This window comes from Trachinotus anak, unplaced genomic scaffold (assembly GCF_046630095.1).
Source record: "Trachinotus anak isolate AG129_WGS33_773 ecotype Australia unplaced genomic scaffold, CSIRO_AGI_Tana_v1 ptg000032l, whole genome shotgun sequence".
In the NCBI taxonomy this organism is placed as follows: Eukaryota; Metazoa; Chordata; class Actinopteri; order Carangiformes; family Carangidae; genus Trachinotus; species Trachinotus anak.
The window spans coordinates 9,075,892-9,093,806 of NW_027273883.1; the positions used below are offsets into that span (position 1 = coordinate 9,075,892).

Genomic DNA, 17,915 nt, shown 5'->3' on the forward strand with positions numbered 1-17,915 from the left:
ACTGCTGGTGGTAAACCAAATATTCTCAGGATACAGTTTTGGAGATTGTGATTTGTGTTGGGATTAAATCAAATCCTTTTTGCACTACAGTGATTACGCAGGATTAGCCATTAGTTGTAATTTATCTCCTTAGAGAGTGACTTAACACTCCCTGAAAATCTTGTTTTTGTTGACATCCGGTGGTTGAACTTCTCATCTTGCTGAAGTCATGTAGAGGTGTGCATCTTTCGTCAGCGAACGTTCTCACCTGGCACACCTGGCCAGTTGCTGCGTGAAGTTGAAACAAACGTTGGATTGTCACTTTAGAAAAGTTACAGAAATTGTTGGACATAGCCCCTCCAATTCAGAAGGATGGTGGAGGGAAGCATTTCTGAAGCTGTTCGACGATCCAACAGGCATGGTGTTTGCTGGCTGTCTGTTGTTGATGTAGAGGTACTATAGCTCCACACTACATCACAACTGCTCAGAATATGGAAAAACATCTTGTCACCACTATTTGGTCGAGGGAAGCAAGATTATTAGACTGGGTGCAGTTACTCTTCAAAGTCTTAACCAGGGAAGCTTTTCAGTCTGGTGTTAAATTACTCTTTAACCTTTCTGAGAGCTGGAAGCATTACCTTTGTGAACTTTCCCTCTACACTATATTCTCATTTTATTGGCTGCTGTGTGAAAGACTGCTGCTTTTTTATTACCTCAATGTGGATTTGATAGAATTCCAACCAATGTGATACTAAACCTAGTACATGTACAATTTAATTACTACGATACTTGACCTGGACTGAGGTACTGAGGGGTCCAGCTAGCTCTCCTCTTGATACTTAAATAAAACGAGGCAGAATCAGACATGATGTTGCCAGTGGGAAGGCTGGTGTTTTTGTTTATATCCAGTGTGATCAATTTTTAGGTAGTTATTTAAGACATTACCTCCCTATAACCCTTAGCAGGGTAATTGTCCAGGAACACCAAGCCTGCACGGAGGAGCATGTAGAACTAGCTAGCTAATCAGCATTTTACTCCCATTTTATAGGAGAAGCTGACAAGACTTTTACACCCAATTAATATATATGTAAAATTATTCTAAAGTCTTTAAAAAAAAAAAAATCAAACTACGTATTTATTTTCATCCCATTGTGCTGCAGCTTCTCCAGCTCCTGTCGAAGCCTCTCAGCAATAATGTTTGATTAGACATCACAAAACTGCCAAATGTCATTCAAAGCTACATATGACTTGAGAATATATTTGGGTAACACATTCTTAACATCGAGATACTTGTATTACTTTGTACATGTGTGCTTGATAAATCATTGTCCTTAATAATCCAATACAGTGATATTACAATACAAGAGTAACAATATAGAGTACATACTGTACAGGTACATAGTATTATGAGGACTGACTTAAACTGTGTTTTTCTTTCTTTGCCTTATATATATTTTTTTAATTTTCTATTTTTGTGCACAGTGAGTCTTTCAGAAGAGAGGCACATTGTTTTTCCTATCTATGCCAAAACCAATGCAATGTTACTCTGCACTAATCCTGTGTAAGATGCATTCACTTCTTTTTTTATACTCAGTTTAATATCTTTTGAATATGTGTTACATATTTTATATTATATGTTTTTAGATTTTCATATACCACATGCAGTTGGTTGCTGGTTGGAAGAGAAAAAAAAACCTACACTCTTAGTCTCATCTCAGGAAATGCCAATCTGAACACTCAGGGAATACTTCAGATTGATTGGAAAGAGTCTCGGAGTGTTTATTCAAGACAAAATTGGGATTGATAGCTTGGTAGTGTCTGCCTTTGGTGCAACAGTTTCTCTTTTTATTCATAAGAAAATACTAAGATTGTGTCAAAAAAAAAAGCAACAATTACAAATGATGTGAAACAGTTAAGATTGAGATTTACAAGCTTTTTGACTCAATTTTCACCCATGCATCCAGTGTGATGATGTTCTTGATATTTTCTCCTCTTTGACATAACATGCCATGATATGATATGATATGATATGATATGAAGAAAATGTTCCACTATTATTGTATTTTTTTCCTCTATAATCGTTGTAGATGGGGATGTAGTAGAATATTGTTAAAGGGACTGGGGCTGGTAGTATATAATCTGGGGTTGTCTCATCTCAACACATGGCTGATACTTGGTGTTTCAGACTATCAATGCTTATGACAAAAAGAATGTGTCATGGATGAATAACACTCAAATCTTGCTTTATACTATATATGCTTTTAGGTTGTGTTTATATACTGTTCGTTTCCAAGTTTAAAGGTGACGTAAGGAAACACTGTTTTGATAATTCCACTCAGGGTTAAAAGGACAGAAATATTGTTAAAGTGCTCTGATTAGGTGGAATGGTTCATTTTTTTTCCTGCATTTTCACATTGAATTTACCACTTAGGATTGCAATGCCAGTATATCCTCTAACTTGAACACTTTCCTTTCACTGCATTAAAAAGGGGCACACGCAGATTACTTTTGTTAATCAGTTTCTGTGATTATATATATTTTTTTCATTCCCTGAATCTACTGAATACCTCATCTTGTCCAAGTCTAATTGGTGACTCTGACACCCACTATTTAGATAAAGGGTTCAATTAAAGTGTTGTATTGTAAAGCTTGCAATATTCTGCTGCACTTCATAATGTTTTCAAAGTATCATTTGGAAACTTAAGTCCATGACAGAAGTTATGATTGCAACCATCCAACAAGGCCCTCAGTGGTGCGTAATTGTGATTTGATTGTCGGGTGTTAGATGGGTTAGATATATCTTGAAAATCCAAGGACCTGTAAGACTATGTGCTCAGGGTAACATTTAAAGCACACCAAAGCATTCTGCATCACAGTTTGCTGTATGTGTGCTTTTTATGGTACATTTTGTTTGTGACCATCAGCCATTTCATTTGTGGTGGTATATCTTGTCAGGTAAATGGCTAGAGGTACTTCCCAAAAAATGTGCATTTATTACTGATGAATGTATCATTGTTTACTGCCGTAAGCTTACAATTATCTTGATCTCAGGCAATTTAATGGCTAGTTTGTCAATGATGAGCAGCATGTAGGCTTTTCAAAGTTTTACTGTGATTATGTTTGTATATGTAAAGATCTGCTCCATTTCCTAATAAATCTGTCAATATCATGTGCGTTTTTCATGTATTCTTACTCTTATACATGTTTACAATCCCATCACTAGATCATTGAACATTAAGCAGTCATGGAAGAAATATTCAAATCCTTAAGTACAACTAACAATAATGCCACATAAAAATACTCCATTACAATTAAGCATTGCATTCAAGGGTGTTCTTGAGTTAAACCACAGAATTATTATAAGCAAAATGTACTTTGGTATCAAAAGTAAAAATACACATTGTAAAAAAATGCTCTTTACAAAGCAGGGATGTACCGGCCAAATCATTTTTTTTACTAAATGGCAACCCCAAACCTGTTCCTATTAACGGGATATGATTAATATAAGCTTTAACAAAAAAACAAAACAAAAAAACAAAACTATGAATAAAGTCAAGTAATAAATAATAAATCAGTACAACAATAAAAATCAAGTAAGTGTAAATAGAGAGCAGCGCCAGTATTTTAATAGTGTAGCTGGTCAAGATGGACCAACTTTGAACTATGTCTTTATTCGATAAGCCAAACTTTAAATGCAAAATAGTAATATGTTAAGAATTTTACCCTGCAAATAATTGGTAACTATAGCTGTCAAATAGAATTAGTTGTAATTATGCTGATGCAGCCCTACAGTTCTTCCTTATGAAATGTAGGGAAGTGGAAGTATAGGTATGGACATACCACAAAATTTCACTCCTCCTCCGTTGGCACGCCAGCGCAAAAGTATAAACACTTATATAGTGTTAGTTGTAACATTGTAACATCAACATCTTCAGTATAACTCTAAGCACAACATATATACTATATTTAGACGTGTTAACATGAATTGACCTTGTATAATAGGCTATATAAAAACTTCATCATGTGAGGACATTTTGTTTTGTTCTGAGTCAAAAAATGAATACATAGGTTATGCAGTCCTGACCAAAAAGAGTTCATGATGCTGCATTACACGAAGTGAAATACCAACGACTAAAATCAGTTCCTCTTTTCTTTGTGCCTGGGAAGAGGACATTTCCCAGAGCACAGTGTCAAGGCTGTGGCCAACAGTGGTGAAGTGCCGCGCTTGTCCGCCCAGGGGCGCTGTTCTCTGTTTATATTGTCAATGACACCACCTCCAATATGGCCGCGCAGTGAGAGCACCGCTAGCCAAACTCACAGCTCACATGACAAATATTATTGCATTGTGGCGTTGTTTTTTTTCTTATGTATATATATTTTGAAGTGAGCTCCCGTGTCGCGATGTGGCTGCCGCTTCCCTCGGTCTGTCTACGAGGCCAGCCGGCCTGCAGAAGAGGCGCCGCCGCCGCTCTTTTAAAAGTACCGGGGCACAGAGATGAAGCCAACGTTTCTCACTTCAGTCTTTCGGCTGCACTTTCTGCACAAACACGCAAGGCACTTCTGTACCGGAAACACGGAGACCCCTCTCAAGTCGTTCAGTAAGGGGGGGGGGGCCTTTAAACAGATATCTAACATGTCTTTTTTGCAGGAGTCATAGTTAATGTGACTTTTTTTCCCACGGTTCCACAGAAAATGCTGCTGTTGAACGGGGGTGTGGTGATTAACCGGATGTACATTTGTCATATCAACCAGTTAGTCTTCATCCTTGAACTGTTTTCTCTAGGAAAATTGAAAAATATTGTTTGAAAACACTTCTGCTAAAGCATAAATCTCACCTTTATGTCGCTTGTCCAAGTGAGGTTTAGTGCAGCGTCTTCTTCGTTTGTTCGTGGGGCACCGGGTCTGAATGGGCTCATTACTGCCCCCTGAGGGCGGAAAACACGCTGGGCACAAAAATGAGATTTATGCTTTTTTCAGATGTTGTCAAACAATATTTTTCGGTTTTAGAAGAGAAAAAAACTTAAAGAATAAAGACTAACTGGTTGGTTTGGGAAATGTGTGTCTGTTTTACTGCCTCACCTGCTTTAAGGAATATCATGTGGCCAAGGCTGGATTAGGGAGACCCCCGTGGGCCTCAAAAGCCACAGGTTTATTCATTGATTAAACTAATCATCTCAGCTCTAATGTACCGGTTGGTTTCTGAATGCTCAGGGGAAATAATGAAACTGACATGTTGAATAAGCTCCATCAGGGGCCCAAGAGCAAATCTTTGCAGATTAGGGTTTTCTTGAACAATTATTCAGTGGTATTCAATTTATGTTGACATAAAATAGTTTTTCTGGTTGCCAGGTTGGAGGATGTAGATCTGCCCCCCATAGGTGCAAAGGATGTCCTGGTTAAAATGCTGGCGGCCCCAATCAACCCATCTGACATCAACATGATTCAAGGTAATCAGTTAGTTATTTCCACACCAGACAACAGCAGTCATCCTGTAGCCAACTTTAAAAGCAACTACACCAAATTAGCAACAACACAGAGCATGATATCTATTTTTTGTAAGGTATGAAGACCAGTTGTTTATCTAGAGTTGTTTGTCTTTTTGCAGGTACTTATGCCATCCTGCCTGACCTCCCAGCTGTTGGGGGCAATGAAGGGGTGGCCCAGGTCGTAGAGGTGGGCAGCCAGGTGGACTCCCTCAAAACAGGAGACTGGGTCATCCCAAAAGATGCTGGTCTAGGTAAATGGCAGCTTGAGTTACGTGGCTGAGACCACAGGGTCACAATTAAGACTCCCAACATGAATTTTGTGCCTTTGTGTGAGCAGGGACATGGAGGACGGAAGCAGTGCTAGCTCAGGACGATGTCATTTCGCTACCGAATGACATTCCCTTGTTGTCTGCTGCTACACTGGGGGTAAACCCCTGTACTGCCTTCAGGATGCTCTCTGACTTTGAAGATCTCAAGCCAGGTAAACAGGTCCACACAAAGGGGCATAACATTATTTTCAATTACACAGTGGGGTAGACATATGAGGAGCCCCTTTATTTTACTAATGTCCCACTGCCAAACAGAGATGTTGATTAAAGTGCTTTTTTAACAACCAGATAGATGAGACGTTGGGCCCCCTGCTTTTGAGTTGTTGAAACTCAGTAGTAATGAAACCACAGATATTTTGACAGTTTTATTTTTAGCATGTGTGTTTTTCTAAAGCACAGGGGACTTTCAGAAGTAGTTCTACCTTCAGTCAGCAAGTTTAGAGCCACTGTGTTGATCAGGTTTATGGGTTGGTATTTGCAGGATGAACTTGTAATGGGAGGAATACTACACCTAAGCTCCATGGGAGTTCATTAATCAGCAAGCAAGGTGGTAGACACATGATGAGAACATGTTTAATTAAAGTTGCTGAAGGGAAACACAAAAACATGCTGTGAAGAAGTTTTGGCCATCACATGGCAGTTTTTGTCCATTTGTTGTATTTTCAGGTGACACAGTGATCCAGAACGCAGCCAACAGTGGAGTGGGACAGGCTGTCATACAGATCGCTGCTGCACGAAGAATAAACACTATCAATGTCATCCGAGACAGGTTAACTCAGTCATACCACACTAAATCTGAAATGACTCAGTTTTATAGCTACTTTGCATAAATAAATGACTACACCTACACTTCAGCTCTCTTTCCTGTTCCTCACTATGTATATCAACTCCTTTTGTGGAAAGTCCTAATCATTGCCTCCAGTTATCAGTCTATCTCTGAAGGCCATTTGACCGTGAGATAGTGGGGTCTTTTTCTCTGTGGGTTACAGAAAGAGTATTTTTGTGTGCTGGAATTTATGAGTGTAATGGACTTCCTCATTGTGCCTTCCCTTTCAAAGGCCAGAGTTCACACAGCTCAGTGATAGGTTGAAAGCCATCGGAGCGACCCATGTGATCAAAGAAGAGGCGCTGAGGCGGCCTGAGATTAAGGAACTGTTCAAGGTCTGTGGCTCTGAAGACTTTAAACATGTGATTGTGTAGTTTTGCCTCTCAGTGCATAAACACAGTTCCAACATGTTATGTTTTTTTAAAGACTTGTCCAAAGCCAAAACTGGCATTAAATGGAGTTGGAGGCAAGAGTGCAACAGAACTTCTCCGTCATCTACAGTGAGGATGCTTAATGATCTTTGTTAACATCATACAATAACTTTACATTGCAGAGAAAAGCTGATCATAAAATGCCATTTTTTAATTCATTCCAGGGTTGGAGGCTCTATGGTGACATATGGAGGAATGGCCAAACAGCCAGTTACTGTCCCTGTGGTAAGATGAAACCTGCTATGTCCTCCCAGATTTAACATTACATCTCATGCAGACATTAATATTAGGTTTAGTCAGTAAACTTACTAAACTTGGTCTCTCCAGAGTGCTCTTATTTTCAAGGATGTGAAGGTTCGGGGATTTTGGGTCACACAGTGGAAGAGAGATCACTCAAACGGTAAGTCTGCATGGAGTTACCGCTTTCACAGATCAGGATACCAAAATGAGTTTCATTTCATTAAAAAAACTCTACTAACTTTCTCCTTAGATGAAAGAGCATTTAGAGCCATGCTGGACGAACTGTGCTCCCTCATCCAGCAGGGAAAGCTGACAGCTCCTGCCTGCACTGAGGTGGGACTCCAAGACTACAACAAGGCTCTTGACGCTGCTATGCAGCCTTTCACTTCAGCTAAACAAGTCCTAATCATGTGACCTGACTGGTCTTATCAACCAATAGCTTCACTGTCAAGTCCATAGCATATGAATTGAAGTGTAACTGCCACATTATTGTTAATGCGTCAATCAAATATACTGCTCAACCACATAAATTACTCAATAAATGTGTCTTCAAAGCAGGCTCAAAGTCTAGTATCTGTAATGTTCTGCGGTGACACCAAGTTCCCCTAGGTTTACTGGCAGTAATCTGAAACTCATTAAATCTTTATATAGTGATATGAGATAACAGGAATCATCACAGAACCCAGATAATGCAGCTTTATCTGTTATGTTTAGTGACAGATTGCATTGCATTTAACTGACGCAGAGATGACTAAGTGTAATCAGTGTTAATCAACAGATTTATTGTGGTGGAAATGCTGATATAACTGGTGCATTGATTCTTTCAGTTAAAACAAAATTCATACAAGATTGATTTCTGGGTTTCTTAAAGAGATACAGCAGAGTTTGACAGGGAAGCTTGGGGGGGTTGACTAAAGAAAGGATTTAATCACAGTTGCATGTTATATACTTCAGCCTCTTGAGCCACCATGACAGTTTTTTAGATTGACTTGAAATGAAGTATTCAACCAGTACCAATAAACCAAGGCAAAGAGGCTGCACCAGAGATTGCCAAAGCCAACGGTTGTTTTTTTTCCCTGCTTAATTATATCTAGTTAATGATTCAGTTAAATTACAGATGTCATATAATTTAAAAAATAAAGACACATTCCGTGATGCTCTGTGTTAAATCTAATCATTTCGACAAATATTTACACGGCCACAATATACAAAACTCCTGATCTCGAATTTCAGTTTTTCTATTCAATAACTTCCTTATATCATCTGAGACAGATGATCATCTGGCCAACACCAGACTTACAGCCACGGAGAGGACCGACAGCAACCCACCGTAAACGGCAGCAGCTCCTCCTGCCACACAGTCATTATACTTTTCGAAGTCTACCTCTCTGGCTGCACACACGTGGTCAAGACGGCAGTCACCGTCACACTCTGTCAGGTCGTAGCTGACAGAGTTGAACTCATAGTACTTCTGTAGGTAGCAGTGGCTACTAGCGATGCGCTCCAGAACCTGGTGCATGGAAGCTGGGGAGGCGTCCGGTACTCTGAAGCTCTCTGTGAGGCGGTATTCCTTCTCCCAGCGTCCACGGACCACATTAGCCTGAGTCAGGTTCAGATAATAGGTCACCACATCCTGATTGTGGTTTAAAAGCAGAAACCGGAACAATTATTGTTAAAAGTTGTTAATTTTGTTATTTTCCCACATCCCTTTTAAATACCAGTTAGATGTATACTGGAGCTTAGAAATGTCCCTGAACATATTCAAATGGAAATTCCACAGATCGGCATTGACTCACTTTGACCAGAAGTGTTTGGGTGTCATATTCAAAGACACGAATCCCAGGGTTGTTCGCTCCATCCACGACTCCAGGGAGTGTTGTTTTCCACGGTGTGACACCTGGGCTGAGGAACATCGTACTGATAGGAGAGTCTGTAGAAAGAGAAAGGAATGATATTACAAATTTACGTATGGCGCAAGGTCATGTGAGATCTTGGTTCGTAATGTGAGAGTCAGCGTGCATCCGTGTCAAACCAATCAACAGGGATGCAAAACAAGGAGAAGAGTTTGCAGTAGTGGTCGTGTCATAATAGAATAACTTTACCCTCTGAGTTGTAGAACATGCGGAAACTATCCGTATGGTGATGACCAAAGAACTGCCCGAGTATGACGGAATGATGCTTCTGAATTAAATCCAAGTATTGTTTGTTGAATTGAGACGTAAACCACGGCTTATGTCTCTTCTTCTCAAAGAAACCTGGGGGAACGTGACCAATGATGTACACCTGGTAGAGAAACCAATGTAGAGTTAGTTAAACGTGATCTATTTTCACTTTTTGAGCTATACTCTTTTAACCGATCAATCTTTTTGCAGGGCACGGGTCGGAGCATCTAGAGGGAACTCAACCCCAGACAGTGTCTGCTTCGGAAAGTTAATCTCTTTCACAACCTCTTTTTCATTATTAATCATACAGTACAAGAGATTTAAACATAAAGTATTCCTTCTGTTTACCCTGGTAACCAGCATTAAAAAGAGGAAAGAAGTGCTCATTATGCACTGAATATTATATTGTTCTCTAGGACTAATTCAAACCTGACAACAAATTAAAGGGAGGCAAGACAGCAGACAGTGGAAACACCCTAGTTCAAAGTATGAGGGTGCCCCCACTTTTAAATCCAATTTAACCCCTGTTGCAAGGCACAGACAGATAAGATACTTTGCCTTCTCTTTGTTGTTGGCAGCCTCAGTAAGAACGCGATCGGCCCAGCTAAACTGGCCTGCTGGGTCTTCCATGTCCAGGGTCAGCTTGTTCTGATCATAATAAAGGTTAGTGTTGAGGACCATCATCCTGAAACCTGTTCGACTCAGCAGTTTTTCTGTGTAATAACCACCTGTACAGGAGGAACGTTGCAGAAAACACATGGCATGTGCTTTAAAATGTATAATTTGTATTTTAATTTGTGCCACAGTCATAAGTGGATTCATTGATTCTTAGGAGAGCAACCGTGCACATATTTGTAATTATCACAGGAGGCTCTATTCACCTTTCTTGAATGTTTCTCGGGACTCTGGCTCCAACCAGCCCTGCCACATTTCTGCTGTTTGGTTGTAGATGTAGTTTGGGCCTGCAGGGAGCTGGCTCTTGGGGTGGTAATCATGGTTCCCCAGGGCAGAGTACACTTTAGTGTCTGAGGAGGGCAGTGAAGAACATCCATCATTAATATTAGATAATCAATACTGAAACACTTGATCTCTGATGTGTACAACCTTAAATACGGGTGATTTTTCTTAACATCACACTTACATGGAAAGACCTGTTTTATGATGTCAGTGAGGTTGCTGATTATGTCCAGTACTGCCTCTTCACCTAGATCCTCATTGGGGACATGTGGTGTGTCATCTCTTAGAAGCAAAACACAGATCGGTCAAAATCAGTTTCTCCTTTTTATTTTAAGGATTCGTTCCTGTAAGAGGCAGTGATGAATCATCTACTGGCAAGGATCCACCAAATTAAAAAGTGAACATTAGTTTTTTTTTTTTTTATGGTAACCCACGCAGTATTCTCTGTGGGCCACACTGGGCCCTTAGTGCAAGGTTTCTTGTAAGACACACAAACACATGTTCCAATCAGTATAGACCAGGTTCATCTACCCTGTCCACACGATGAAATCCGGGTCGGGCAGAATATCCTTCATGGCATACACAGAGGAGTTGATAAGATGCCATGGCGAGTCACAAACATAGTCTCCAAATTTCCCCGCATTGGCTGCGGGTCGTTTACCGCTTGATGCGCACACCAGGTCAGGGGTATTGGTCAGTTTGTATGTTCGGTCCCAATGCAGATCCGTGATGTGCCAGAAGTTCCCTGCATAAAAAAACGATGCGTAATTGCGCACATTAAGTTTTTCCAGGACAGGAGCATTTCCAGAAACATTTGAGTGTATTTTGGTCCTTTGGCCTACCTGACAGCGCATGAACCTCTCTGAAAAGCAGACACGACAGGAGCAGCTTCACTACGGACATGCTGAACTCTTTCAAGAAGCCAAACATCCGACAAAAGTCAAGTCCAGGTTCGAGAGGTAAGTCTATAAAGTGCAAAGCAAGATAAGATACGGCTATTCATGACGCAAGGTAGGTCCGCCTGAAGGTAGTCCTCCAGTCTGCAAAAGAGACAATTCATATTTGGTTCCCTTACTCTACTGATAAAATTTCAAATATTAAACGAACAGACTACCTTTGATTGCCTGACATGGGCTACACCTACAGCCTATTATAATGAAGTTCAAAAGTCAGTGTACATTTTTATGAAATGAAAAGGACAAGCAGCCCTTGAGATTACCATAAAAAGACATCAGAGACAATGATCCGGGTACTTGCCGAATCCGTCCATATGAACTATTTTTATGTAGGCTTGAGATAAAATCAGCAGGCCCACTTTTACAGTGAAATAGCATATAAATTTGACTCTTACAGTGGACCAGTACAGGTACACATCACGAATGAATATGTTTGTTTTTATTCGTGGTAATGTTTCTATTCTTGTTACACTGTAAAAGTTACACTGAATGTAATAACTGCAGAACAGAGCTTGAGGTGCGTGTGCTGCCTTCAGGTGATGCTCGTATTTCCCGTATCTCAAGTTGTTATTGAGGAGCAAATATCTCTCCTTACAGTTGATTTTTGACAGTAAGATGTCAAGAGATTTAAACATTTATAAAGTAGATTTAAACTCGATATTTAGATTTACAGAACTGTTAATGCTTGAGGATATTACACTGCCTACATTTTATTCATCTTTACTCAGTACTGTGCGTAACTTTCCCACTGTGTTTGCCACAGACGTCTAGAAAAAGTAGATTGCTAGTTCGGACATTTCCCGCGGCACGTAAAGGCAGCAAAGCCGCTCTGCCTGTTGGACTTGAGCCTTTTAAAGCCCTGAGCTTTACCTCTCAGGCACTCTTTCTTTAAAGGCGGTGCGCCTCCAGAAAGCTATAACACCCAAAACGTCGGGTGAATAGACGCTAATGGTAGAAGTATGGCCATAGCCGAAAGTTGGACTCGCCAATCGTTGCGACAGAGAGGGAGGCCTGCCTGACAAGCAAAGAACAGGGCAAAAACATGGTGACGACCGAGAATTTCGCGGGACTTCCGATGTGCGCATGCGCTGTACATTGAGTTTGGCGCGGGACTTAGACACAAGGAAGACGCTCGGAAAGCCTGCGTGCTCCTGTTGTCCTGTCTGCACGGTGTCATTTACATCATAGATTTGATTTTAGTAGCTTAAATACAAGACGTGATGATGTGGAACCAGGGTGAGTTTAACTTCCACTCTTTTGTGCTCATGAAGTGGTCAGGCTGTCTGACTGCGGCTAACATTAGCTTGAAGACTAACCAACACTTTTTTGTTGTTGTTGTTGTGTCTTGAATGTTAGTTAAGCAGAGTCTTGTGGGGTTTAAATTGGGAAACATGACGAATAAACACCGAGTTAATTCAGCTGTCATTTGCTTTTTCAGGAGGGTACAGTGAGTCCAGTATGGTCGGGGGTTACACTCAGTCTCCAGGAGGCTTTGCATCACCTGCTTTATCCCAGGGAGGGGAGAAGAAAGGGGTCTGTACTGAAAGCTGCTCTGCAACCTCTCTGTAATCCACTGGAAGCTTGAAATAGATTTTGTTCATCAACCTGTCACATATTTAGCCCCTCTTTCCCTTTTACACATTTGCGGACATATTCTGTGTTGACATGTAAACACACGAATGACAGTTGGTGAGCCACAACAGTCAGCCAGTGTGCAAAGACATCCCTGCTGTAAACAGTGACATTAGTTACAACTTTTGGCTACCAAGAGACAGTTACTAGGAAGCTCATCAATTTTAATAAAAACTAGAAAAAATTTTTATGGTTTGTTTTTGTTGTTTTTTTTAAAGCTAAATCCATTCATTAATTTTCATTATCTTACCTGGGCCCAGCGTAGACAAGTAAACCCTCCCCACCCTTGTGGTTATTTTGTGTCTTTATAGTCATTTTGCATCTTTCTGCAGCCATTTTGGTCTCTTTAAGGTTGTTGTTTCATCATTCTTCAACCAATATGACCATAAAAATGGTATTGAGTTACATTCAGTGTTTTATTAAAAAGTCTTATTAAACTATTTTAGTTAGACAACCCTGCAGAAACCTTATGCTTGTGTATGTGTGTTTTACAGAGAACCCGTGCAACACAAATAATTCCCTGCACAGTTTCTCAGCTGATGTCTGCTTCTCAGGCGGATGAGGCCTTCAAAGTAGGAGATGTGGAAGTTGCCCAGGTAAGCTGAAGCAAAGTAGGAGCTGCATGGTGGTGATGCAGTTGCAGTGGGTGCTGAATCTAATGATTACTATAAATATCATTATTATTATTCAGTTGATATCAGTTGATCTCTATTTATTTTCTATTATCAGAATGTTCTGGGCTCTAAATTAGTTTATTATTACAATTTCCTTGAGCTCTAGTTGATGTCTTTGAATTAGATATTTTATTTACAACGTTTTTTAAAAAGGCATAAAATCCCAATTTAAAAGCTAAAACTAGCAAATTTGTGTCATTTTTGTTTGAGAAATGACTTTTATCCTAATCCATTATCTAAATTGACAGAGTTATAGCTGAAATAATTAGTTGATAAAGCAATGTTTATCAAGCTAAATTTAATCTATGATGATATTTCATTCATCTTTTCAGTGACTTGGTCAAATTGTAGATTCTTAGATGTGAGGGTTCAGTTCTGTCTTGTCATATGATGAACTGAATACCTTGGGGTTTTTGACTGTTGATTTGAATACATAATCTTTGGCTCTGGGAAATTATAATGTTCATTTCTCTACTTTCTGACGCTCTAGGAAAAAAAAGATTAATCAAGAATCTTTGATAATTGTAAATAGTTGGTTCTTGGCTTCATGAGAGGATGCATAGTTATCTCCGCCATAGGCTCGCATAGCAAGACCTGTCTCCACAGTGCTGTGTCAGTGCTGGAGAATGGTCTGGCTGCCATTATCATTCTGCTATAGGGAAAAAGCACTCTGGCTCAGTGCCCCTGCAAAATACTGTTGCAGGGGAACTTATTTTGGGGGAACATTTGCAGAGGTGAACACTATCATTAAAATGGCTTATTCCCCATTAAGAAAACACATCTGAATCTTGATTAAAACTCACCATTTTCAGCGTGTAGGTTGCTAGTTCGGATGTTGTTGTTGTTTCGACACTTTTAATGGTCAAAGGGGGGAAGCTGCATATTCAAATAATTCTAAAGGGAAAAAAACAGAACAAAACACTTGTTTCATGCCACATATACTAACTCTCAAGTGATAATACAATACAGCATATTGTTACACACTTGTAATTCGTATGTAATTATTTAACTTTCCCAGTTGCTTTGTTTGATACCAGCTCATGTTCTGTGTGATAGGTTACCATTGTGGGTGTCATCAGGAGCACAGACAAATCCATGACCAACATCCAGTACAAGGTCGATGACATGACAGGAGCTCCCATGGACGTGAAGCAGTGGGTAGACACAGAGGTTAGTGGTTATTTTACAACTTTATGTGCACAATTAAAAAATATTTGATATGTGAGAAATGCATATGAACCACTTGTCTGTAAAACCAAAAAAAAAACATATGATGAATAAAAAGCAAGTCAGTAGAAAATGCATATTGTGTTTGTTTTCCTGTTTGACCGTGGCTCTTCAACCCCTTAAAATGGTGCATTATTTTATGTATATGAGATTATGTGATTGTGTGGTTAGATAGTTCAGAGCATACTCAATGACGCCAGTTATTTTTGGTCAATGATTAATGTCACTTCCTGTTTCAACTTCATACGCAAACTGAGGACGTTTTGGATTACAGGCATTGCACACATGAAATCACAAATATGTCAGGACTATACACACTCAGAAACACAATACAACATAATACATAACACTGATGTAAGATCAAGACCCAGAGCAAATATAATGTGTGAAGTGAGGAAATGATCTCAAACTTTTTTTAACATTAGTGATTGTTCTGTGGTTTTTATCTATTTAGGACCCCAGTGTGGACAGCACTGTCCTGCCCCCAGGCACGTATGTCAAAGTTTCCGGCAATCTGCGCTCCTTTCAAGTGAGTTAAATGTCGTAAAATCCCCTCCATTGCACCCAGAAACAAACTGAAACTTTGCTTTATGATCTGTTGCGAGGATATATGAATTTTAAATTGCTGGTACATATAAGCTTGTGCTCTAAAAGTTTCATGTTTTCAAAGTCTTCTTCCCATTTCTAGTTTATATATTTACATGTGTCATGTATCTGAATTTTACTGCTGCTCTATTTGAGAAGGCTGTGGTAAACTGACCAACATGGTTTTTGTTTTATCTCTTGAAATACATGCGTGCAGTGAGGAGGATGTGATAGATGTTTCCCGAAGCAGAACCCTCCTTCAAGTTCCTCTGTGAATTCAGCTTTTGGTTTTTTTCTTGGGTCTTTGTCTTCCTGTCTCAGAACCACAGGTCTGTTGTGGCGTTCAGCGTCAGACCCCTGGAGGACATGAATGAAATCACCTCACATATGCTGGAGGTTGTCCAAGCACACATGGCGCTCAGCAAGCCTCAGAGCATGGTGAGAAATTTTCCAGCATAAACCTCAAAAAGCTTTTATCATTGCAACATAAATAGTGAGGTAGTCGAGTTAGCTTACATTGAAGAAAATCTCATTTAGGCTAGTGCTGAGAAACAGAGTATAGCTCAATCGATCAGTTAATTTGTGTTGTTCTTGCAGTGCAGCTGCCATTAGTACAGAGTCAAATGCACACATATGCCAAGACATCTAGCTGCCTTTTAAACTGGAATAAATTTCACTGAATAATAAAAATTTGATTCATTATAACCTTTATTCTAATGGCACTGAGTCATTATATTTTCAGACTGAAACAGGTTCTACAAGATCATATGTATTTTCAAGTGCTTAAAGTGACATTACAGTGTTAAATGCAGATTTGTGCCACTGGATTTGTTTACACAAATGCCATCATCACTTTGAAGATAGTGAAGGTTTTTAAATGCATCATTGGGTAACTTAAAAGCACTGCCTTTCTTAGAATGTGGTTTTTTTTGGTTTTTTGGTTTTTTTACACAGTAGAGTTTACTTTACTTGGTTTCAGCACATACCGCACAGTTCTGTTTTTTTCCCCAGTAACAGGACAAAGTCACATTTCTAAGTATTTATATTTAGTGTTAATCTTTAGGCTTTTACCAGAAATTGCATTGTCATCACAATTTAGTTTTGTTTCTCTTTCAGCCGGGGACCGGAGGAGGAATGAGCAGTAATGTTACACCAATGTCACGGCCAGGAGTGGGAAGCATGGGGGGCATGGGAGGGGGCTACGCAGGTGCTAACGACATGGTTAACAATGGGTTAAGCGGAAACCAGAATCAGGTGAGCCTAAATGACAGATTCATATTAGAAATTTAGAATATGATACCTTTAGATAGGTTAGCTACAGTATTATTTCCATCAGTGCAGTGGCCTCACGGACAAGAACTAGATTTTAAAAAGTTGTCAAAGCTTTAAGCCAAGAGCCTCCTTTTGGTTTTATATGCGCACGTTTAACCACACACAGAATGCTCTGTCTCATACTTCCTGTCCCTTCTTTTTTTTAACTAAGAATTACATGGTCATAGCATGCACTTGACGATTTCGCAAGGAGAAGTTGCTTGAGTTGAATGATGTCTCTAGTAGTTTGACGCACGTGCTTAAATGTAATTTTCCATCTCTCAAGGTGCTGAGTTTGATAAGAAGCTGTGCAGACCCGCAGGGCATCAGCATTCAGGACCTAAAGCAGAGACTCAGTGGCATGAGTCTGGCTGTTATCAAGTAAGAAAAGTTTATTTAGTATCCATCATTTATTTCCTTTTAATTGTGAAGAACTTTTCTATCTTTATTTTGAACATATGAAGTTCATCAAATCATCAATGTATCCAAAAGTTAGCTCCTCAATAAAAATAGCTAAAATCGGAAGTCTCAAACCTTCTTAACAATTAAGCTTGGACACGTCTTTGATATTAAAAAAAAGTGATGCAAAAATACCATTCACTTTTCCCTTTGTGCTTTAACAGGCAAGCAGTGGAATTTCTAAGCAACGAAGGTCACATCTTTTCCACCATTGATGAAGACCACTTCAAATCAACAGACAATGACGATTAAACACTTCACCTTCCTAGCACCAGTGGGGTCACTTTTTTGAATTTAACCTGACATAAGTCATTATTATAGGTTTTATAACACGAAGCTATCAACTAAATCACACCTTTTCTGAACCATTCAATGCATCAGAACTGAGTGAGCTCTCCTCTGTTTAGTTGAAAAGCACATAGTCTATGTTTCATGACATCATTGGTTCAGCTATTTTGTAAAAGTGTTGCTGCCAAAGCTGTTGTTAGCAGGTAATACTATTTTTCTGTATTCTCTTTCCACCATGTCCACTGTAAAGCATTTTGTAATTTTAAATATTGGAAGCATAAGTACTGGATTTATTTTCATCTGTGTCACTTTTGACAAAATTAAAAGATTATACAAAATACAATTTGGTCATCCAACAGCAACTCTTTTGTTT

General features: G+C 39.5%; 3 protein-coding genes across 4 annotated transcripts; 2 read left to right on the forward strand and 1 right to left on the reverse strand.

Moving 5' to 3' along the window:
- The first annotated feature begins 4,251 nt into the window (after positions 1 to 4,251).
- Positions 4,252 to 7,849, forward strand: mecr (mitochondrial trans-2-enoyl-CoA reductase). The gene is made up of 10 exons (XM_071469859.1): positions 4,252 to 4,577; positions 5,329 to 5,426; positions 5,585 to 5,716; positions 5,803 to 5,946; positions 6,461 to 6,563; positions 6,853 to 6,955; positions 7,047 to 7,120; positions 7,216 to 7,276; positions 7,379 to 7,451; positions 7,542 to 7,849. Exons 1-10 carry the CDS (start codon positions 4,345 to 4,347, stop codon positions 7,703 to 7,705), a joined length of 1,185 nt encoding a protein of 394 aa, XP_071325960.1. The 5' UTR covers positions 4,252 to 4,344; the 3' UTR covers positions 7,706 to 7,849.
- A 203-nt stretch (positions 7,850 to 8,052) lies between these two features.
- On the reverse strand, positions 8,053 to 11,368 carry smpdl3b (sphingomyelin phosphodiesterase acid like 3B). The gene is made up of 8 exons (XM_071469858.1): positions 11,253 to 11,368; positions 10,942 to 11,155; positions 10,595 to 10,692; positions 10,335 to 10,478; positions 10,012 to 10,181; positions 9,394 to 9,574; positions 9,088 to 9,221; positions 8,053 to 8,924 (listed from the first exon to the last, which is right to left on the reverse strand). The coding sequence occupies exons 1-8, from the start codon at positions 11,338 to 11,340 to the stop codon at positions 8,568 to 8,570; spliced, it is 1,386 nt and encodes a 461-aa protein (XP_071325959.1). The 5' UTR covers positions 11,341 to 11,368; the 3' UTR covers positions 8,053 to 8,567.
- On the forward strand, positions 11,230 to 17,885 carry rpa2 (replication protein A2). 2 transcript variants are annotated; one of them, XM_071469863.1, is made up of 9 exons: positions 11,230 to 11,369; positions 12,805 to 12,899; positions 13,493 to 13,594; positions 14,729 to 14,842; positions 15,354 to 15,428; positions 15,806 to 15,922; positions 16,601 to 16,738; positions 17,082 to 17,176; positions 17,419 to 17,885. In XM_071469863.1, exons 1-9 carry the CDS (start codon positions 11,312 to 11,314, stop codon positions 17,504 to 17,506), a joined length of 882 nt encoding a protein of 293 aa, XP_071325964.1. In that variant the 5' UTR covers positions 11,230 to 11,311; the 3' UTR covers positions 17,507 to 17,885. The 2 variants fall into 2 exon arrangements, with proteins under 2 accessions (XP_071325964.1, XP_071325965.1); XM_071469864.1 differs by lacking the exon at positions 11,230 to 11,369 and adding an exon at positions 12,443 to 12,602.
- The last annotated feature ends 30 nt before the right edge of the window (positions 17,886 to 17,915 follow it).

Excerpts from the sequence above, each read along its gene's own strand:
- smpdl3b (XM_071469858.1), bottom strand. The coding sequence starts at position 11,340 with ATGTTTGGCTTCTTGAAAGAGTTCAGCATGTCCGTAGTGAAGCTGCTC. Across the intron at positions 11,156-11,252 it reads AGAGGTTCATGCGCTGTCAG|GGAACTTCTGGCACATCACG; the intron begins GTAGGCCAAAGG and ends TTTTTTATGCAG. Across the intron at positions 10,693-10,941 it reads GATTTCATCGTGTGGACAGG|AGATGACACACCACATGTCC; the intron begins GTAGATGAACCT and ends TTTGCTTCTAAG.
- mecr (XM_071469859.1), top strand. The coding sequence starts at position 4,345 with ATGTATATATATTTTGAAGTGAGCTCCCGTGTCGCGATGTGGCTGCCG. Across the intron at positions 5,717-5,802 it reads CCCAAAAGATGCTGGTCTAG|GGACATGGAGGACGGAAGCA; the intron begins GTAAATGGCAGC and ends TTGTGTGAGCAG. Across the intron at positions 7,121-7,215 it reads GAACTTCTCCGTCATCTACA|GGTTGGAGGCTCTATGGTGA; the intron begins GTGAGGATGCTT and ends AATTCATTCCAG.
- rpa2 (XM_071469863.1), top strand. The coding sequence starts at position 11,312 with ATGCTGAACTCTTTCAAGAAGCCAAACATCCGACAAAAGTCAAGTCCA. Across the intron at positions 12,900-13,492 it reads AGGGAGGGGAGAAGAAAGGG|AGAACCCGTGCAACACAAAT; the intron begins GTCTGTACTGAA and ends TGTGTTTTACAG. Across the intron at positions 16,739-17,081 it reads TAAGCGGAAACCAGAATCAG|GTGCTGAGTTTGATAAGAAG; the intron begins GTGAGCCTAAAT and ends CCATCTCTCAAG.